General features: G+C 37.4%; 1 protein-coding gene across 3 annotated transcripts in view; it reads left to right on the top strand.

Moving 5' to 3' along the window:
- The window catches only part of LOC106883840 (von Willebrand factor A domain-containing protein 7), a 177,290-nt gene that overhangs the window by 111,619 nt on the left and 41,453 nt on the right, over window positions 1-24,218 (top strand). For all 3 annotated transcript variants that reach the window (XM_089360229.1, XM_089360231.1, XM_089360230.1), the window contains exons 5-15: window positions 364-491; window positions 1,460-1,645; window positions 2,910-3,125; window positions 4,303-4,422; window positions 8,965-9,144; window positions 14,137-14,258; window positions 15,542-15,701; window positions 17,544-17,617; window positions 18,701-18,863; window positions 20,976-21,145; window positions 22,167-22,278. In XM_089360229.1, coding sequence (XP_089216355.1) covers window positions 364-491; window positions 1,460-1,645; window positions 2,910-3,125; window positions 4,303-4,422; window positions 8,965-9,144; window positions 14,137-14,258; window positions 15,542-15,701; window positions 17,544-17,617; window positions 18,701-18,863; window positions 20,976-21,145; window positions 22,167-22,278 — 1,631 coding nt within the window. The remainder of the gene's footprint in view (window positions 1-363; window positions 492-1,459; window positions 1,646-2,909; window positions 3,126-4,302; window positions 4,423-8,964; window positions 9,145-14,136; window positions 14,259-15,541; window positions 15,702-17,543; window positions 17,618-18,700; window positions 18,864-20,975; window positions 21,146-22,166; window positions 22,279-24,218) is intronic.

Below are 24,218 nucleotides of genomic sequence, written 5' to 3'. Positions count from 1 at the left end.
ATAATCTTCTGTAAGTTCGAAAAATATCAAGCATGCTTTTTGGGAAAAGGAAGTATGGAGATAAGAAAATAGTCAAGGACATGTATTTCTGTCTCATTAGCCGTTATCAGCACGACATTATTTCCTGTAACCAAAGGAATTAAACTTCCGTAGTTTACTTATGAGTGAGAGTTGAGTGTGTGGGAGGAAAGAGTAGTATGTGTCTGTGTCATTCGACTAAAAATTCTTCAAGACAGCGCCCCAGCATAGTCGCAATCTAATAACTAAAACAAGTAAAAGATACATAGAAAATAGAAAAATAATATATAATGATCAGCGTTACGTACTCTCTTAGACGTGTTTAATTTCTATTTACCAACACAGAATTACTGGAACATGCCGAAATAACATCATCGTAAGAAACATCCTCACAAGTGGTTATCGAAGTGGCCAAGACACTAAGAAACCACGGTGGAACCGTCCTGTTTACTGGAATGGCAAAAAAGTTAATGGTAATTTTTTCTTTTTTGTTTGTTTTTTTTTACTTTTCTAAAAGACTAAATTGTTTCATTCCATAACACACTTCAGTTTTTCGTTCAGGAATATGTTGTTCTGTTCCTCTACCTCCTCTACTGCACCACTACTACAACAGCTTCTGCTCGTCTGGACAAATTAACTGCATACCTTTCCCGTTCAGTCTCACGAGTTTTATCACGCTCTCTTCCTTTCACCATCCTCCTTCCATATCTCACGATGAAGACCTTGATTTTATTTATTTATTTATTTATTTATTTATTTATTCATTTGTTTATTACATGATTCTTCTCCCCACAAAATTGCAGCCGTCTGGAAACCTCTTCCCGCTTTTATTTTTATTTTCAATCTTTTTTTTTTTTTGTACTATAAAACCGGGTTAAAGATGTGCAGGCTGGATATCATCTGTTGTTGTTGTTGGCACTCCGTCGCTTACGACGACGAGGGTTGCAGTTGATCCAATCAACGGGAACAGCCTGCTCGTGAAATTAACGTGCAAGTGGCTGAGCACTCCACAGACACGTGTACCCTTAACGTAGTTCTCGGGGATATTCAGCGTGACACAGTGTGACAAGGCTGACCCTTTGAATTACAGGCACAACAGAAACAGGAAGTAAGAGTGAGAGAAAGTTGTGGTGGAAGAGTACAGCAGGGTTAGCCACCATCCCCTGCCGGAGCCTCGTGGAGCTTTAGGTGTTTTCACTCAATAAACACTCACAACGCCCGGTCTGGGAATCGAAACCGCGATCCTATGACCGCGAGTCCACTGCCCTAACCACTAGGCCATTGCGCCTCCACACATATATGCATACATACACATATACATGCATACATACATACATACATACATACATGCATGCATACATACATACATACATAAATACATACATACATACATACATACATACATATATATTGTATAATTTTTTTCCTTTTGTTTCCACAGTGCAAAAAAATCCAAATGAAGGTAAATGCAGTCATGGTGGAAAATTCGATGAAAGCCGGAAAGAAACGCCATCTGGTGGAATAAACAAAGATTCCAGCAATCCCTTATTGTCACCACATCACTATCTTCATCGCGCTGCAGCATGGGCAGCAATTAAAGCAACAGAGAAGTTTTTTACTCACGAAAGTTAGTACCACATCTGTTTTGTTAAACCAAATGGATTCGAGCCAAACATATTCTATATACGTTTACGTATCATTTTAGTTCATTCTTATATTTAGTTTACAAGATTTTTTATGTAAACCCAAGTGTTGAAACACATGATGTGAACTCATGTACTAATTTTGTTGTTTCTCGGGACGGTCAATAATAAACACACGCTCTGGTTCTGTTTCGCTTACTTATTTTTCTTAATCTATTGGTTAACCATTTAGCCAATTAATTACTCAGTTGTTTGATCAATTAAACAGCTAGGTTTGTTAAAGTCGTCTCGGTACCATTCGTGACCTTATCAATGAAATGCCTGCTTCACTCCAAGTTTGCTGCAGGAGGCATAAAAATAAAGAAGTGAAATATAACCAGTGCATGTGTTTATTATCAACGGCATAAAGGCTCTTCTGAGATACAGAATAATAATTTGAAATAATTTGAAAACTTCGAAAGAAGTGGTAATAAACAAAACACAGAGAAGGGTGTATAGAGAGAATAGTATTAGACTCTGTGTGGGGGAGTGTGTGTGTGTGTGTGTGTGTGTGTAATCCAAACAATGACGTTGATTTCTAACTTTGATACACGGCTGTAAATTCATAGTAAAGACAGGTGTTGTATTCCGTTTAATCTACTTTTATATTTATCTGGTACGCATTCCATCTCTTAAGCGGTGAACTGGCTGAATCATGGGAGCTTTGGAGAACATGCCTACTGGTATTTGTTCCGGCTCTTTGCGTACGTTCAGAGTTCAAATCCCGTCGAGGCCAAATTTGCACTTCAACCTTTTGATATCGATAAAATATGGACCAGTCAAGTACTGGAGTCGACAGAATTCCATCTAAAAATTACTGGCTTCAAGTCAAAATTTGGAACCAGTTATTCCATCGATCTCAATGCGGTCTGGTTGGACATAAAGTAAAATACATCCCAGGTGAGTTCGAATTCAGAAAAGATGTAAGGTGACATAACTGAAGCAACTGCAAGTTATTCATATTCTCTCCCACTGTCCCTCTCTGTCTCTCTCTCTCTCTCTCTCTCTCTCTCTCTCTCTCTCTCTCTCTCTCTCTCTCCCTCCCTCTCCCTCTGTGTGTGTGAGAGATGATGATGATGATGATGACGGTAGTGCCGACGGCGAGGAAATGATTGATCTTGATCACGATTATAATGATGCTGATGATCATGGTGATAACGATAATACTGATGCTTTCTGTTTTGTTTTGTCTTTTTCCGATGTTTCCAGAACATGGAATATTTAAGAACATGACTCATAAACAGATCCAAGGGTTGTTTAACATTCGACTCACTCGCAGTTCCCTAGTTTTTGTCATCGATAGCACCGGTTCGATGAAAGAAGAAATTGTTGCTGTAAAAGACAAGACTGTGCAGATTGTCGAAAAAACAAAAGGCAAGAGGAATGCACCAACATCATTTATTCTGTCGACTTTCAGTGATCCAGGTGAGTCATTTTTTACGATCTGTCTTAATAAAAACTAAAGCTATATTAAACCAGGAGTCTACAGCTGAGGGTAACAAGTTGGCAGAATCGTAAGCGCATTGGATAAAATTCCCTGCGGCATATCTTCCGATCCGTTACGTTCTGACTTTAAATTCCACCGGGGTTAAATTTCGCCTTTCATTCCTCGAGGTCGATAAAATAGGTATCAATCAAGGACTGGCGTTGATGTATTCAACTGACTCCTCCCCTCGAAATTGCTGTCAAAATTAGTAAGAATGGGCTAGGAAAAACATGGAGAAACACGTTGGATAAAGAATCGGATGTCAGCACAGAATCCTGGCTGGTAAGCCGCGTCTATTCAAGCGGTCGAACAACAGAAAGTGAATTAATTAAATTGACCATTGGAACACGGAACGTGCGAACGTTCCTCGATCCTCAAGACACGTAGAGACCAGAAAGTAGAACAGCTCTTGTCTCCAAACAACTAGCGAGATTTAAGAAGGAGAGAGAAAAATTCATGGAGTCGCAACTTATTTCTACAGCTGAGTGAACAGGAGCAATGTGAAATAAAGTGTCCTCCTCAAGAACACAACATGCAGCTCGGTTCGGGATTCGAACTCACAACCTCACGATCGTAAGCTTGACGCTCTAAACACTGAGCCATGCGCCTTCACACACACACACATACACACACACACACACACACACATATATACATAGTACACTATCATAGATCCATTACAGCCAATCTTTCCTATAGGTTTCATACCAGATATTAGGTAAGTTGTTAACTAATACACGCATTCTCTGCCATCCTTGAAGATGAGTCGCCATATCTTCCCCATAGCTTAGACATCCATATATATGTATATGTGTGTGTGTATGTGGATATGTGTGTGTGTGTGCGTGTGTGTGTGTGTGTGTGTGTGTGTCTGTGTGTGCGCACTTGTACACAAATTCATATATACATACATTCACACAGATGGTTCTTACAAAATTAGTTTTTGTATATTTTACCTCACCAAGCAACATATTTATTAAATAGGTACCTTAAAATATGACGATTCTTCTGTCAAATGTTATACTAACAGTACCATTGCCATTTTATGTTTCACAGCACGTTACAGGTTTGTTTCATTTAACTAGTGTTACAATTATTCTTTCCTCTCTTTCACAGAACGTATGACAGAAGTCAGGCAAACGAACGACGCCGACGAGATGATAGACTGGCTGCGTAACATACAGGCGGCCAACGGAGGAGACTGTGAGGAGTATGCTCTCAGTGGATTGGAGAAAGGTCAGTTGTGTAGTTATATTTCTAACAGTAGTAACTACAGCAATATCAAATACAATGACACAAATATCAAAATGACCAGCTACGGTGTCCCCAGCTACTGTAACACCAACAACAATAACATTAGAGTAACATCAAATATAGTAACACAAGTCACTTTGTCGCCAACTACAAGAATACCAAACGCTATAACTACAATTATACTAACACTAAACACAATATGAACAGCCACTGTAACAATAACCACTCTAACACCAACCACATCGGAGTAACATTAGCTATTTCAGTGGTTGTCAAACTTTTTCAGGCTGCTGCCCCCTTGACACCCAAGTCACATTCCTAGCGCCCCCACACCCAACTAACCACAAACATAGACCACTTTCTGAAGCAAATTCAAAGCAACTGTATTTCACAAATAAAACTTAACCTAATGAGCCCATTATTTTGTTGTTTTTCATGAATCGCTACTCCATTATCGCCCTACTTTTTACATAAATCGCTACCCCATTATCACCCCACTTTTAACTTGAATCGCTGAAAGCTACCATTTAGCTGTTATTTCTATATTTCCTATCTCTGAACTTCCTTGCATAGATTACTTCATTCAACTAGATTCTACATTTTGATTATGTATCATCATCGACCAGTAAATATAATGTATTTTTATGTAGCAAATATATAGTTCTTGAATTCAATCTATATCTCTATATGAACTCTTGTAATAATATACACGCAGCCATATCAACATATATTGCCACTACACTAGCAACAGTAACACTAGTTACTGTGTCACTAACCACAGTAATACCAGTATCAATAATAACAACAACCACAGTAACACTAACAAACATGTTAATACTAAGCATAGTAACGTTCGCAGCCACAGTTACTTAGCAATAATAACTGTACCAGTATTGATAGCAACCACAGTATCAACACTGTGCAACACCCGACCATAGCTATATTAAAAGAGAATCGACAGAAGGTTAAGTAAAGTAGATTCACGAAAAACCAACGGGTTACTCAGGGACTTCAAATGTAACTTCAAAATAAGAGTTGGAGTTGGAGTAAACAAGAACAGTAAAAAAATTAGTATAGTAATTTGAGCAACCATATATAATCGGCAGAAGCTATAAAAGTGACTTAAGAGCCGAGAGTTTCGTCAATGGTACTTATCAAGTTTGATAAGTGTCATGCTCGGAATTCTCGGCCGATTAAAAATAGAATGTGTGTGTGTGTGTGTGTGTGTGTGTGTGTGTGTGTGTGTGTGTGTGTGTGTGTGTGCGTGCGAGTAGGGAGGGGCATACTTGAGTGTATGTTAGATCTCAGTTAAGAGTCTTCAATTTCCAAATTTCCAGTTTCATCGTTCATATCTGAAGGACTGATCTGTCCCTCAGGAGCAGTGGAAATTATTTATTTTATATCGCAACTAACAAAACATTACGTGCTATGCGAAAGGTTTCCAACGCGTCAATCACTGAGTCGCAGTATTTCTGACGGCAAGACAGAGAGATAGAAAGGGAGTGGATGTAACTCGGTCCAAAACAAAGACCACAAAGATCTTAGCTCAGAGATGATGAAAGGCAGGTACTGTACCCAAAATACCTAGTCCAGCTCTACAAAAGACGATGTTCGTATCACCTATCATCTTAAAATACAGACTACAAATGAAACAAGAGTCAACTCCGTTCAGGGAATTCAACGAAAAATTCAAGCAACAGAGAGAATTATCACTGACTGAAAAATCAAGAGAAAGCAATAGAGAAAATCTACACTTCTTGGCTTATGAGATTGTGATTTGAGACAACCAGGTGACTACCCATCGCCAAACTAGCTAGTGATTGTTTTTTGTTTGTTAGCACTCCCTTGCTTACGACATCGAGGGTTCCAGTTGATCCGATCAACGGAACAGCCTGCTCGTGAAATTAACGTGCAAGTGGCTGAGCACTCCACAGACACGTGTACCCTTAACGTAGTTCTCGGAGATATTCAGCGTGACACAGATTGACAAGGCTGACCCTTTGAATTACAGGCACAACAGAAACAGGAAGTAAGAGTGAGAGAAAGTTGTGGTGAAAGAGTACAGCAGGGCTCGCCACCATCCCCTGCCGGAGCCTCGTGGAGCTTTAGATGTTTTCGCTCAATAAACACTCACAACGCCCGGTCTGGGAATCGAAACCGCGATCCTATGACCGCGAGTCCGCTGCCCTAACCACTGGGCCATTGCGCCTCCACACGTAGTTAATACTACTAATATAAAATATACAAGAGGAATGGAACGCCCCCATAAAATTGATAGAATGATGTCAGTTTCAATTGCATCGTTTGACTATATTCGGTCAATCACATGATCAACAACAATCAGATCCACACGCAGGAAGAAGAGCAAAAACAAAAAAATGAAAACGAATATTATTTGTACGACAAGATGCATATTGTTTTTTAATTGAGGTGTATATTTGTCAAGAATTAAGTAGAAATAAGGATGGTCTGTAATTTATATTATGAATGTAAAGTGGAGATTAAAAGATAAGGAATTGGTGCCCTCATTGTCGACAGGGTCAATGGTGTCACCTGAATATTGAAACTAAGGCTTCAGTAATGTTGTTAGTTGGTGGTGGCCGTAGTATATATAATTTGGTTTTGTTTCCTTTGTACTTAACTAGATTTAAACCACTCCCAAGGACAAGTGTTCATATACATGCGTGTGTGTTAATAAATACGATGTGAGTTTATGAGGTAAGTGCATGTATGTATGCGCCACAGATTGGTGTATTGAGTGCGGTATCTTTGTGCTTTTATCCTTTACTTGTTTCAATCGTTGGACTGCGGCCATGTTGAGCAACGCCTTGAAAAGCATATATTTATGTGTTTGAATATATGTATGTATGTATGTATGTAGTGTGCGTGCGTGGCGTGTATGTGTGTGTGTGTGTGTGTGTGTGTGTGTGTGTGTGTGTGTGTGTGTGTGTTTATAACATGGGTTAGTCATATCTAATACTATATATTTAAAGGAAATTTGGGCGCTATTTCTAGCAGATGAAGTGATCGTAAAATGGCTTCCAATTTACTCAACCTACATCTATTTACGTCATTTTATGCTTTCAGTTTGGAGTCGTTTTAAGCTTACTGTTCCCACCCAGAAGCAGTTATTGCCTGACCTTTTGTCTATATAAGAAACAATTGTAATTATTATTTCTTCAACAGTCTTATATTTATTGCGTGTTTTTATTGCACAATCCAGCACAGTCAAATACAAGGATTGATACAATAGTCAGTCCCCCGGCCCCCTAATTTCTAGTGTTGTACCTGTGTTAAGACAAGGATTATCTGATTTAGAAATTAGACATTATGTTTCAAATATTTTTAAGTGTGTCATTACATCACTTAACATTTCCTTGATTGTGTGTGTGTGTGTGTGTGTGTGTGTGTGTGTGTGTGTGTGTGTGTGTGTGTGAGAGAGAGAGAGAGAGAGAGGTTGTTTTAAAAGTTCAAGAATAACAACAGAACATTTACAGACAGACAGATTAAGATTCGCCTAACTTTTGTAGTCCCAGTCAAAACGAATGTTATAATGAAATTGCATGTATGCATATATGTATGTATACATGTATGTAAGTAGATAAGTACGTACGTACGAACGTATGTATTATACAGAGAGATACGAGGGGCATTCATTAAAGATTTCCCCTGACCCATTTTCGGTTATTGTGGGAAACGGAACTTGTACAGGCATAATCATACATGTCTCTACTTGTCACATTGTAGATTGTAGCTTTCCAATAGCATTCATTTGTCTTTTACGGCTGCTGAAGTAGACTAAGGTGTTATAATGGAGGCTGTTGAATGCAGATCAGTGATCAGGTTCTTATACTTGAAAGGTCGTACACCAAAAGAGACTTTCGATGAGATGAAAGAAGTTTATGGTGACAATGCACCATCACACGACGTAGTCAAGCACGGACATCGTCAGTTCAAATGTGGTCGGACATCGGTGGAAACTGCTTCTATACCTGGACGATCACATTCCGCCATTGATGACCACACCATCCATAAAGTGGAAGTCGCCATTTTGGAGGATCAACGCATAACTATTCGGGAACTAGCCCAAGTGAAGATAAGTGTAGGGTCCGTGGAAAAAATCCTTCATGGTCATTTGTACGATAGATTCTCTGGATGCTCACGCCTTTTCAGTAGCATAGACAGTATTTTACGTAGGATATGGACAGCTCCCATGAGCACTATCTTTTGAATTACTGCCCCATTTTGGGGTTGTTGTTGTTATTATTATTATTATTATTATTATTATTATTATTATTATTATTATTATTATTATTATTATTATTATTATTACAATTAAACCTTGGGAGAGGCATTATGCCGGTAATAAACACACGCACTGGTTCAGTCCTTTATTAATTTATAAACAGTATCTTGCACACGAAATACACATACGAAATATTATTATTATTATTATTATTATTATTATTATTATTATTATTATTATTATTATTATTATTATTATCATTTGTTGCTCTCTTTTAGCAATCGAACGGGCGACTCCGGAATCGCAGGTGTATCTCTTTACCGACGCTCCACCCAAGGAACCAGCCAAGTTTGAAAGTGTACTAACGAAAGCCATAAAGAAACGTATTAGAATCACACCAATTCTTTCTCGTGGTTGTGGAAAAGACAGAAGAAGGCGAGAGGCTTCAGATACAATTGGTTTGTAATAGTAATTATTATTATTATCATAATCATTAGATTTCTCATTTCATTTAGTTTCTATTCAGATCAATTAACACCCATGCTGGTAGTTCTGCTCATGTTTTGTGCACAATGCTGTCGTTGCAATTACACACACACACACACACACACATTATCATCCAAATTCGAATCCCATATATTGCCATTCAGTTGATTGTCAATCATCCAAACACTGCAACTTCTAACCACACTGACACACTGTTTCCTCTCTCTCTCTCTCTCTCTCTCTCTCTCTCTCTTTCTCTCTCTCTCTCTCTATCTATCTATCTATCTATCTATCTATCTCTCTCTCACTCTCTCTCTCTCGCTCTCTGTTTCTTGTACCGTAACTATATCCCTTGTTTAACTCATCTACATGACTACCAACTCTCGCCAACCAGGCCTAACTGACACACACACCTCTCCCACTTCCGCCTCTTATAGCGTACCTCCTTCCGAGGTTCCACATTAAACATCTTTTCCTCCATTTATTCATCCACATAAGCAACTCGGCGGAATTCCCTGTTTGCTCATGTCGGCCCAACATTGAACTATAGCACATATAACTCCAACTAAATGTACTGAGTGCCACTTTCTTTCATTTGTTCACTCACTTTTGTGTGTACATGCATAAATGTACGGATATGTGTTTGTGTTTGTGTGTGTGTGTGTGTGTGTGTGTGCGTGTGTGTGTGCGTGTGCGCGCGCACGTGTGTGTGTGCGGTTAAACATTCATTCACCTACACACTACAACATCTAACTCACAAATGATGTGCTGTTTCGTTCGTATCTCTTCTAGGTCTACTGCAATGAGTTTAACCCCTTCCCCCCACTTACTCCCCTCCCGATCTAGGTAAGTGTCTACCTTCGCCAAGGTAGACACCTGGTTCGGTGTGCATAAATCTTTTACCGACACATATCACCGAAAACTGCTTAACGCCAGCGAAGAAAAAGAAACCGACAAACCGTTGCTTTCGAATACAAAATACATAGACATAGAATTTGCTCTCCCCGAGATGCATCGACTTTCTCTTGTCACTTTTGCCGTTAGGAATTCAGTAAACCAATAACTGTCCAGTTGGAAACTTGTAAGCAACGATGGTATTGTTTACTAAATGCGATATACATACATACGTACTCCATCAACATAAAAAGGCTCTTAATATTTTAATGCCTACCATAACATTGATTTAAGATGACGAGGCACCACGAAAGTTTCCGTTCTTTTTGGCCATTCAGTTTAGTGGAATCTGCTTTTCTCTTATTTAACCCATGGATACACACCGGCACAACAAGTTATGGAGATACTCGTTAATTACATACTCATCTCATTGTTTTGATGTACTAAACTCTTTCACAAAGTCCCAAATATGTACAACTAGGAATGTTTTGTAAACGTGTGGTAAGAGTTGGCCATGGACACAGTTTAACGCTCTAGCTATGATTCGAGACCAGAATTCTCTCTACTCTGCCAGTTTTGATTTCATGTTTTACGTTGTCTTTATAAGACATATCTCTTCTGTCTCTCAAATATTTTTTCTGTCTTCTTCCAGAATGTCTTTTTTTGCTTTTCTGGTTTTTTTTTTTGTTATTGTTTTTTTGCGTGTTTATTATTTCGTCCAATTGTGAGAGAAATAGACTAAAGAAATGTATTGTTCGAAAAGCGAAACAGTGTATTATCTAAATCAGTTATTCTCATCCACTTTGAATTTTACTCCTTATATTTTGAGCCAACCCACTCCACCTATCTTATATCAGTTCAAACAGTGAAATATGTTTATTCTGCAGGTAGTATTACTCAGGCGGATAAAATAGAAAATTGTAAAGAAAATAATATTATATCACAGAAATTCTAAAACCTAACAGTAAGCACAACACCCGTCTAGATTTACAATTACATGACCCTTTAATCAGTCCTGATGTGCTCAGAGAGGGTAGCACCCATTTTAAAAATGATTGCTTCAGTTGGGATGCGATAGATTCTTAGTAAAAGCTCGGTTTGATGTGTTTATCAGGATTATCAAACGACATTTGATCATACGGTTTCAGTTGTTACTAAGTAATTTATTTCAGTAACATCCTGACCTATTTTTATATCCTAGTATTGAATATGTGGAGGCGCGTGGCTTAGTGGTTAAGGTGTCAGCATCATGATCGTAAGATTGTGGTTTCGATTCCTGGACCGGGCGACGCGTTGTGTTCTTGAGCAAAACACTTCATTTCACGTTGCTCCAGTCCACTCAGCTGGCAAAAATGAGTAACGCTGCGATGGACTGGCGTCTCGCCCAGTTGGGGAACACATACGCCATTGAAACCGGGAAACCGGACCCATGAGCCTGGCTAGGCTTTAAAAGGGCGCATTTATTTATTTTATTATAGTATTGAATATATAATATAACAAAGCAGTGGGGAAGAAAGTAAAAACATGATGCATTACTATTACTATCACACGAGACTCAACGTTCTATATCCAAGACTTACAGTGAACTGCTTACCAACAAACACTAACTGCCAATCGCACACAGTTCTTTGTTTTATAATAATGAGTCAGTCCACCTTTTAGTCAGTTGGGGGTGGTCTGAATCCTTCCACAACACCCATACGGCTCTTCTTCCCACATACAGCATCCACGACTATTTTATTGTGATTATATTCGCAGCTCTTAGAAGGCAGTGTGCACGTAAATAGCTTTAAGTGAAGGTGCAGTTGCTACTGATTGCTTGGTTTAGCAACAGCCACCAGTTGTAAGTCGTAGCACCTATATGAATCAGTGACATGTATGGAAATATGAACAAGAAGATAATTAGATAATTTTGCAGTGTTGGTGTCATTTTGAGCGCAACAGTCAAGTGAGTGAAACAGGACATTATATTAAATGCTTAGATCTTCATCAATAATTAACCAACCCCTGCAATCGTTGCAATCAACTCCTTACTGAAAGTAGATGTTGACATTATATATTCGGGTGTGCCTGTGCATACGTGTGTGCGTCTTTGAGTGTACATAAGTGTTTGTGTGTGTTTGTGTGTATGTGTGCTTATGTGATTATTAATGCTGTTATATCGTTGACTGGGTAGAGTGCTTTGAAAGAAATGATAAAATAACGATTCTAACAATTGCTCATTGACTTATTTGACGCGAGATACCGTTGTCCCACGCATCATCCAACATAAGTGTGGATAATTATTCAGTCGTAATTGAATGCTATACTATCATAATTAGGACCTTCCGTTTACTGATTATTATCTCTGATATAAGTGTTCCCGACGGAAAACAATTAACACTTGACAAAACCTGCCACCATTATTTCTGGTCACAAATAAAGCCCTTGTTCCTATATTCATCGTAGATAATTTTTTAAATAGACCTATTAAACTCGAGCAAAACTTGACATGAAATATGAACTACCTGCCTCTATTACTTCATGCATATATTCTTTATTCGTATGGATCGTATATTCTATAATACACACGTGTGCGCGCAAACAAACAAACACTATTTTGATAAAACATGTTCAAACTTTTAGTATTTTATATAAAACCTTATAATTCTTGATAGCCCCAGGGTCAACAAATATGTTTATGTGTGCGAGTATATTGCGTATGTGTGTGTGTGCATGTGTGTGTGCATGTGTGTGTGCATGTGTGTGTGTGTGTACACATCAATATATATATATATATATATATATATATATATATATATATATATAACAGATGGATTGAGGTTCACTACAGCTGTTTCAGACAAGTTTTTTATTGGTGAACACAAGTGTTACATCATGCATATATACGATTTATTCAGGGGACATGACCTAGTGATGAGGGTGTTGCACTCACGATCGCGAGATCGAGGTTTCAGTTCCTGGACCGGGCGGTACGTTCTGTTCTTGAGCAAAACTTTTGATCTCACGCTGTTCTGCGATCACTTCGACATCTGACGTGTTGTACACCTGTTCAAGCAACGCCGAGTTCATGGAGTGAGGGCGCTGATGTACAGCACAAACATTGATCACTATAAAAAAAAACAAATCATTTGCTGAGGCTCAGCAAGAAATTGCAGAACCGTCTTTCTCATACTACGAGAGACTAACATCATATACAATTTAGGGTGCCTCGGTGGCTTGGAGTTTTTCTTAGTGTACAACCGCTTCTTCAGACAAGTCAGGACATATAAAATTAACTGAGATTGTTATAGGAATATCCCAAGGGTCAAGGGTTTTGTACGAAGGCACAAATGTATATCATATTTGACAAGTTCATCGGCACGAACCATTATACCGTGTGCCACTTCTGTAGCGATTTCAACTAATAAAAAATTATTTATATCGTTTTCTTGCTTGTAAAACCAAACGTGTGTATGTATATACATACGATACATATATACATACATATACATATATATATATATATATATATATATATATATATATATATATATATATATATATATTATGATATATGTAAACCATCGTTTTTTTTATGCAAGCCTTTTTTTGTTAAAGGCTAATCAACTGTTTTTACCACGACTGATTGTTTCCTACAGCAGTATATATATATATATATATATATATATGTATATGTATATGTATATATGTATTATATATGACATATGTATACATACACACATACACACACACACACACACACACACATATATATATACGTGCGTGCGTGTGTGTGTGTATGTGTATATACTGTTGTGTCTGGGGAGAGTCATTCTGTTTTAGTGCCTTATAATTTAACACACTCACCGGTAAAATTTCCACTCATTTACTTATTTATTTTTCTAAAAATTTCGTTGCGTCTTGCAACCTTCTCAATAGTTGTTGACTCTGTCCATTTTTCAAGCTGCGTTCTTTTCACAATATCTACTTTAAGTACGTGATAAATATTACTTTTTTTTTATCAAAACTGCTTTTATCACTATTTAATCATATATGTGTTGTAAATGTGTTCTTTTTTTCCTCCCTAGATTATGATTTCGATAAAATCGACAGCTGGTATAAAATATTCGACCAGCTTGCAGATAAAACAGGAAGTCAAGTTTATGTGACCAATGAGAAGCAGTTGGAAAATACCCTTACTGTACTCGAAGTAAGTACTTCATTTTTGACGTGAAATAATGTTCGTTTTCGTACACGGTTTATCTCTGGTTTTCTGTAACGTTAATCGCGGGAGAAATAAAAATAATGTCCCCTTAGGTAGGACGCTAGACCATATCAAACATCTATAGTTTTTGTCTAACAAATTCAATTTGAAAAGCTTTAATCTACTAATAAGCCAAAAGTAGAAGACACTGGCTCTACCGTGCTGAGGAATTGAACCCGGAACCACGTGCTAGCGAAGCGAACTTCTTAACCATTCAGCCATGTCTTGCCTTCAGCCTAAGTGACAATACTAAGTAGATTCCATCGACCCCAGTGTTTAACTGGTACTTAATTTATCGACACCGAAAGGATGAATGGCAAAATCGATCTCGGCGGAATTTGGTTTCAGAACGTACCAAATGCTGCTAATCATTTTGAGCAGCGTGCTAACGATTCTGCCAGCTTGCTAGCCAGAGTTTTGATATACATAATCCTTTCTACCAAAGGCACAAGGATGAAATTTGGGGGAGGGGATTAGTCGATTACATCGACCCCAGTCTTTCACTGGTACTTAATTTATTGACTCCGAAAGGATGAAAGACAAAGTCGACCTCGGCGGAATTTGAGTTTGATATACATAATAAAGACTAGTTGGTCTTGGTTGGAAGACTTTTGATCGATTAGAAATGATTTGAAGCTAAGCAACAGCATTAATAACGAAAGCAATAGCAAATACTGCCAGAGCACACCAAATGACTTTCAGAAGAAACGAAGCAAAAATAGGGAGAATGAAATTTGTTAAGAGTGTGGTAAAGTCGTGTTTTGTAAGAAGAGAAGAGACTTGACGTGTCTAGCAGAAGTTCTGTTTAGAGAGATGATGATGACGACGACGACGACGGCGATGACAACCATCATCATGATCATGAAGATGATGATGATGATGATGATGATGATGATGATGATGATGATGATGTGGTCATAAAGCTGCTGCTGCTGCTGCTGCTGATAACGATGATGGTTACGTTGATGATAATGATCATCATCATCAGCATCATCTCATTATCGTCATCGTCAGCTGATCATGAAGATGAAGATGATGCTGATAATGATAGTTATGGTGGTTGTGGTTGTAGTGATGATGATGATGATGATGATGATGATGATGATGATGATGATGATGATGATGAAAGGGATGAGGAGAAGGTAGAGGGGAAGGGGAGAGGAGGAGGAGAATGTGTATTACTTATCATATGCATTGTCTAATGTGTATTTGTATTCGTATCTACCCAGGAAAATTTAGTTGAATATCCCGTAGAAATCATGCGTTCCACACTCCACCCAGCGGATCAAAGTTATTTGGAGATTTATGTCGATAAGAACCTCTGGGACCTTCGAATCACGATCGACACGGCTGGGGACACGTTTTCCATAAGCTTCTATAATCCCGATGGTATGTATATTTCTTTTTATTTTACTTCTTTTTCTTTTTATTGTTTGACTTTTGCTTTGTATTTATACAAGTTGGCTCCAAGTCTCACCCAGAGACCTCAAAAGACAACGAGTTAGAAGTTCATGTTGGTGTTATGCCTAGGGTGTCATATATTTGGTTTTGTACCTAGTATTGTTCTAGAGAATATTTAAGAACACGTAAGAAAATTAAGTTTGTTTTAAAATTTGAGATTACATAGACAGTATTTTACGTAGGATATGGGCAGTTTCCATCAGCACTCCCAGTTATACTGACCTTACGACTGCTTACTACTACCAACCGTATTTCTCACTTGAATTACTTCTTCCCCACTTCCTTCCTGTCTTAAGACTTGACCTCTTAATCCTACACACATCTCTCACTCGATTCGGACTATCCTTTGAGTAAACAACACACAGAGTACACTGGATACGATATGATATATATCCACCTTTGCTACTACAATTATCTCCGGAAAATACTCACAAGGATTCTTTACATGGTTGTTTACTGTTGGAATGGAACTATACTCCAAGTACTTTTTCATCTTTGTTCTTTCTTCTACGCATCGCTCTCACTTCTTACTACAAATCTCCTCTTATAGATGTAATAATCCATTCTTCTACTATTACCGTCTCCGATGAAGGAATACATTGAATTTTCCCTGAAACAGCTGTAAGACTTTATACATAAAATATAATTCTAACTTTGCCGTTGGTCTCTTTATCTTTTTCTTTCTCTATACATACATATATATATATATATATATATATATATATATATATATATATATATATATACTAGCTGCTAAAACGGTTTTACCCGGTCGGTTGGACGATGTGGCTGTAAAACCTGCTCTGTGTAAGCATTCGACTTGTTTGGGCACGTTTACGTTAAAAAAGCAATCTTAGAATTACGTTTTTTTGTCAAAACTCTAAAAATAACTGACCAGCAAAAAAAACAACCAAGATTCAACCAGATCAAAAAAATAAGCCCAAATACTAAGCGAACAAAGATGAACCATCCCACTTCCATTGCGCGCGCACACGCACACAAACACACACAAACGCGCGCGCACACACACACACAAACACATTCATATACCCCTTTTACATACACACACATATTCACACAGAGTTGAAACGCTGTTTTATTTATTTTTTCAGCGTACAATTTTCATCACCCCTTCCTTTCTCATTCATAAACGCAAGAGTATTATTATAGTAGATTATCTCGGTAACCATGGGAGCTATGAAAAATATAAAGCAGATATCAAATTTATATGTATATATATATATATATATAATAATATTAGGGACAAAATCCAAAATTACAGGTAAAAACTCAATTAAAATCAATTTATAAAAAATTAGAATTAAATTGAGCTTTATAGATAAAATATATATAAAATATATAGTTTTAGGGAAAATAACCAAGTTTCAAGAACTCATCGATGAAAATATGTGATAGTGGATCTTCATCGATGAGTTCTTGAAACTTGGTTATTTTCCCTAAAACTATATATTACATATATATATATATATATATATATATATGTGTGTGTGTGTGTGTGTGTGTGTGTGTGTGTGTGTATAAACTATATATTTATATATTTTATGTTTATATATGTTTATGTTTGTATGTCTATGGCTTTATATGGTGTATGTTTGTATGCATGAGTGGAACACTTTATACTGTGAAACTTAATTTAATTTTAATTTTCGATAAATTGAATTTAATTGAGTTTTTACCTGTAAATTTGGATTTTTATCCCTAATATATATACATTGTTTTAATGTACAATCTGTATGTTGTATTTTGTAGGTAGAGATGTGCTGGAAGGAGCAAATGACTACCAAGTCCAGTTAACAGATACGAAGTTTCTTATAAAAATTGAGGTGAGTCTTAACCTCCCTTCATCTCTGTTGTAACGAACAGAGCTGTATTAAGGTATGTGCTATGAGTGCTAAGGGAGGCGCAATGGCCAAGTGGTTAGGGCAGCGGACTCGCGGTCACAGGATCGCGGTTTCGATTCCCAGACCGGGCGTTGTGAGTGTTTATTGAGTGAAAACACCTAAAGCTCCACGAGGCTCCGGCAGGGGATGGTGGCGAACCCTGCTGTACTCTTCCACCACAACTTTCTCTCACTCTTACTTCCTGTTTCTGTTGTGCCTGTAATTCAAAGGGTCAGCCTTGTCACACTGTGTCACGCTGAATATCCCCGAGAACTACGTTAAGGGTACACGTGTCTGTGGAGTGCTCAGCCACTTGCACGTTAATTTCACGAGCAGGCTGTTCCGTTGACCGGATCAACTGGAACTCTCGAGGTCGTAAGCGATGGAGTGCCAACACATGAGTGCTATAGCACTGAGGTTTAGAGGGTCCAGGAAGTCCATGGATCCCTTGATGAGAGGGAGCCATATAGGAACATATAGTTTAACATGAACCCCTGAAGATGATTCTGGCACTGAAAATTAAGTCTTGGATGTTTACCTTTTTTAAATTAATTGTTTGTCGGTTTGTTATGAATGAAAATATTTGGTAATGTAAGCAAGTATATTGCTTTCATCTCTGTGTTATAATCACATAATAATAATATAGTTGTTCTTGTTATTGAGTTAGCAGGTCAACCGAAATTGAGGAAACTTTCGATCAAAGAAGTTCCAGCTGTGACCATCTCGTCTATTATTCAGACAGTGTATTTAGAGTTACATTATCCAATACAATGGACGGACAGACGGACGGACGGACAGACAGACAGACAGGCAGGCAGGCAGGCAGGCAGACAGACAGACAGACAGATAGATAGATAGATAGATAGATAGATAGACACACAATACGAGATTGCCAACGCTTGAATGCGTTTGATGATAGAACAGGCCAGTCGGTAAACATGGATATAAAAGGTATACAACAACAACAACAACAACAGCAACTTTTTAAAAAAGAAAAATGGCAGCTATATATGATTGTAATTTCAGAAACCACAAACAGGAAAATGGACATTAGAACGGACAACTAACGAGCAGAAGCCGAAACGTTGGCTTGTGAAAGTCATTGCACAGAGTGAAGTCGACTTCTCAGTGAACCTCTATGACAACGAAGATGGCGTGAAATTTGAGATTTCTGGTCGGCCCATTGCAGGTAAATAGTTTATATATATATATATATATATATATATATATATATATATATATATATATATATATATATATATATATATATATATATATATTTATATATATATATATATATATATGACAGGAGTAAGTAGATAAGTAGACACCCTAATAATCATAAAAATTTATTTAAATATACATTTAATATACATTCAAATTATTTATTAATTGTGTTATAATGTGAATATTTAATATTAATCGGCATGCCCTGTGGAGGCGCAATGACCCAGTGGTTAGGCCAGCGGACTCGCGGTCGTAGGATCGCGGTTTCGATTCCCAGACCGGGCGTTGTGAGTGTTTATTGAGCGAAAACACCTAAAGCTCCACGAGGCTCCGGCAGGGCATGGTGGCGAACCCTGCTGTACTCTTTCACCACAACTTTCTATCACTCTTACTTCCTGTTTCTGTTGTGCCTGTAATTCAAAGGGTCAGCCTTGTCATACTGTGTCACGCTGAATATCCCCGAGAACTACGTTAAGGGTACATGTGTCTGTGGAGTGCTCAGCCACTTGCACGCTAATTTCACGAGCAGGCTATTCCGTTGATCGGATCAACTGGAACCCTTGACGTAGTAAGCGACGGAGTGCCAACAACAACAACAATCGGCATACCCTTTGCATTTTTCAATGCAAGGATCATATTAGGCATGATAATTGATCAGATGGCAAATATTCTCTTGAGGAATTTATTGCCAAGTTTGATGCAATAATCTCAGACGATCTGGCTTCAAAGATGCGTTGTTGCTCTTTTTATGAAGTGTCCGCTAAGTCCACCTTCGGAAATACCCACAATACGGCCTCTGAAATTCAGACAGCTCCAAGGCTTCTTTTGTACATGGCATGATTAAACGATCACATAAAGAACTTGAAACATAAAATGTCCATTAATAGAAAATCACGACACAATGAAGTAGAGAAATTTGAAAAGACAACACGAAACCGGTTATTTCTCAAAATACAATGTTTATATACCAAAAAGATTTTATAACATTTTTCTAACATTTTTCTAACATTTTTCTGACATAATTTAAATATATACTTTAACCATGTAACACAAGCCTTCTGTAGTTTTTTCACTCTTATTATCTTTTATACATCCAACCACGTGCTTTCACATACCAACTTTCTCACCTATATATATATATATATATATATATATATATATATATATATATATATATATATATATATATATATATATATATATATATATATGGGAGAATTTACGAAAAAAAACAACAGACGAGGACAGGTGATGTAGACAACAAAAGGATGTATTAGTTTAACGCTCAGGAATACAGAAAGTCTTTAACGTTTCGAGCTACGCTCTTCAACAGAAAGAATACGGAGAAAACAAGGAGAAAAACACGGAGAAAAAAATTGAATGTTTTGGTCAGCGGGAGATAAACGTAAACACAGACACACACATATATACATACACTAGCGTAGCTAAAGGGGGTGGAGGTGCGGTCCGCCCCCCGGGCGGCTCTTTTATGGGGGCGACACACTCTAGCTACGATAATGTATATATATAAATAGAGAGAGATACATACATACATACATACATACATACAGACAGACAGACATACATGCATATATATATATATATATATATATATATATATATATATATATATATATATATATATATATGCCCACGGTGCCACGCAGTGGGATAGAACCCGGAACCATATGGTTGAAAAGCAAGGTCAGCGTTTTTAAGGTTAGGGGATATATTGTCAGCATTGACCCGCCAGAACTTGGCATGCACTTTATTTTGTCGACCCTGGAAAGGATGAAAGGCAAACTCGACCTCGGTGAGATTTGAAACCAGAAAATATGGAACCGGAAGTGAAGGGCCAAACAAAAGCAAGACATAGCATTTGTTGATAAATATTTATTGCTCCTCCATCACCACCGCTACTATCACCATTAGCAACACCTGAACAAAAGCCGAAAGTTACCAACACTCCCAGAGGTATTTTTAGCCCCAGAACAAAGTTGTTGATTCTTTGATACAATTTCGCTATTAAAGCGTTTATTTTTTGTCTTTTTTTTCTTTACTTTTACACTTCTAGGGACGAAGATTACGGCACAGGTGAGAGTTCCCAAAGTTAAACTGATCGGGAAATTGGACGAGATATTCTTATCCGATAAATACGGTAATATTCTTTTGAAAGCCAACCTGAAACAAGGCAAACATCGCAGAAGCCAAAGCTTCAGAGGAAAGTTCGCTATTCCGAAAACAGTGAGTTGAATAATTGAATATGTTATACATACATACAGGAGTCATATGTATTATTATTAGGAATTACATGTATTATTATTTAGAACAGTATGATTCGTGTGATTCGGCTCCCTGAGACTTAAAGTTTCGCGGGCTTCGAACAGAAAACCGTCTCGTTCGAGGTTAGGTTCACTTTCCCCAGATGCCACGCAACGGGACTGAACTCGGGAGATCAAGATTGCATAACGAACTTCTTAACCATTTGACAATACTGCACATATATACGTGCATATATGTGTGCATGTGTGTGTTTGTGTGTATCTGTGTATGTATATTATGGTTGTGCGTACATACATACGTACGTCCGTACATATATACATACTTATAAATACACACACACCCACGCACATCTACTCATGCACGCACACAGACACACATACATATATATACATACGTACATACATACACAGACCCATAACTAGTAACACCAACACCAGTACCAACAACCCGAAACTTCTAAGTGGTTACCGACCTTCTAGAAAGAGTAGCCAAATCCTTCTCACCTCGCACCCTACTATAAATACAGGCTATGCTATGTAATGTTTTTAAAGCGAAATGCTGGAAGAATTCTAAGAACGCTGAAAAACTGCTTTGCGGTATTTTATCCGGTTCGTTGCGGTTCTGGGTCCAACTCCTTTCAGAGTTAATAAAATAAAGTACCAGTCTAGTACCTGGGTCAATGGTATCGGCTAGCTCACTGCTCTCAACACAATCGGCCTTGTGCCTAAAAATACAGGATGCTCATGGCTAGAATGTTCTAGATCATGAATCTACTCGAACTGGACTGATCTGGAACTAACCAACACCGAGGAAGACAACGCTATCTTTACGAAACTTGACTTCATAACACAATCAACCAAGGTGTCTTGTTTACCCTTTTTAGTAGGTTTATATAAACGGGTGAGGCGATTATTTAACTTGTCAAAACTGATATGATCTTTTATTGAAATTTCTTATCTGTTGTTTCTTCTTTTCTATTAAGACGTTCTATATTGGAATCAAAGGAAGAGATAAAAAAGGAAATACGTTTACACGTACGAAATTCATACCGTATATTCCGTCTAGCATGAAGTTGGAAGTGACTCCAATTCCAGGTGAGTAAAACAACAAAGTGCAATAATGTTTACTTCATTTATAGCAAAGATCGTGGGAATTACTATGGGCTTTGATTTGGTAGTTTGTCATATACGTACTTGAGTAAATACAAAGACGCACACACGTATTTCTATATATTTATATACATGAAATGTATGTGTATGTATGTCTGTCTGTATTTATGTATGTATGTATGTATATATGTATGTATGTATTTATGTAAGAGCATATATATTATTCTAAGTTTAGCCTTTACCCCGTCGCTCTTCGGTGTGTCTACTGTCCATTGCGTTTCTCAAGTAACACACATAGACATACACTTACACACATAATACACACACAGACACAGACACACACACACACACGCATGCACACACACACAATCATATAAGATCCAGGGATCGAGGTATAGGAAGTTCCGGGCTACATGTGTTTCATAGCGAGCGGAACCTCTGAGGTTCCGCTCTGTATGAAACATGTGTAGTCCGGACCTTATCTACACCATTCATTAACTCTTGTGTGTACACACACACACACACACACAAGTGCCTGGAAAAATGAAAGTGGCACTCAACACATTTGGTAGAAGTGCATATATTAGTATTTAATAATTTTTTCTCCATTCTGTCGCCTTTGCCTGAGGAGCTGACGAGCCTACGAAAATCTGAATTGCATGGAGCCGAATCAAACTGTTATTAAATACTAATGTACATACAAGCACGTTCACTGTCTTCGGCTACCTGATGTCATCAACAGTATACATATAAGTTCCACTGGATTTACTTCAGAAATTCCTTCGTGTCCGTCGAGGATATAACATATACGAGAAAATGGAATTCACGAGATTCTTTATTAATCACCTTTTCTCTTTTTCTCATTTGTTATATATATATATATATATATATATATATATATATATATATATATATATATATATATATATATATATATATATATATATATACATATATATATATATATATATATATATATATATAGGTATGTATATGCATGTATACATGTGTATATGTGTGTCTGTGTGTATAGATATAAACGAATTAACATTTGTTTTTATTAGAAGCATCGAAATGTGTATTGTACGATACAAACAAGAAGATTTTTTTTCTTTCGAACGCAGAATTGCCGTTAGAACAGCAGAAATATTGGGTAAATTACCCTTACAAGGTGGGAAAATTTGTCAACAAACTGCCATGGGACTCAGGCCCACATCCTCCAAGACTCCAGCTGAGTGTTTTACCGTTAATCTAAAGTGCCCGCAGACAAATTCATCCACTAGTTTAGACGATAAATAGCTTATTGAACACGCGTGTATAAATATAAACAAACTGACATGCGTACGAAAAAAATTTCTTCTTGTTTATATCGTACAATACACATTTCGACGCTTGTAAATAAAAACAGCAATTAGCTTGTTTATATTTATACACACGTGCTGTTCAGTAAGCTATTTAGCGTCTAAATCGGCGTTAAATTTGTCAGCAGGGAGTTTAGCTTAATGGTAAAGTACTCAGACGAAATTTTGGGGAATGCAGGTTCGCGTCCCTTGGCTGTTTGTAGACAAACTTTTCTGCCTTGTAAGGGAATTTACCCAGTATTACACCTGTTCTAGCGGCAATTTTGCATCCTAAAAAATATCTTTGTCTTGTTTGTATCGTACGGTATATTTATATATATATATATATATATATATATACATATATATATATATATATATATATATATACATATATATATATATATATATATATATATACACACACACTATGAGAGAGAGAGATGCATACATGAGTTCTACTTAGAGTATAGAGCATCTCTGCATTTCGTTTGTTATTCAAATTATAGAATAGTTAAACTAAACTAATCCAAGTCGGAAGTTCATCTTCTAATTTATCTGTGCACATACGGCGAGCACGTCTTT

The sequence above is a fragment of the Octopus bimaculoides genome, chromosome 11, assembly GCF_046866305.1.
Source record: "Octopus bimaculoides isolate indiv1 chromosome 11, ASM4686630v1, whole genome shotgun sequence".
Lineage (NCBI taxonomy): Eukaryota > Metazoa > Mollusca > Cephalopoda > Octopoda > Octopodidae > Octopus > Octopus bimaculoides.
This window is presented reverse-complemented; position numbering and strand designations above follow the sequence as displayed.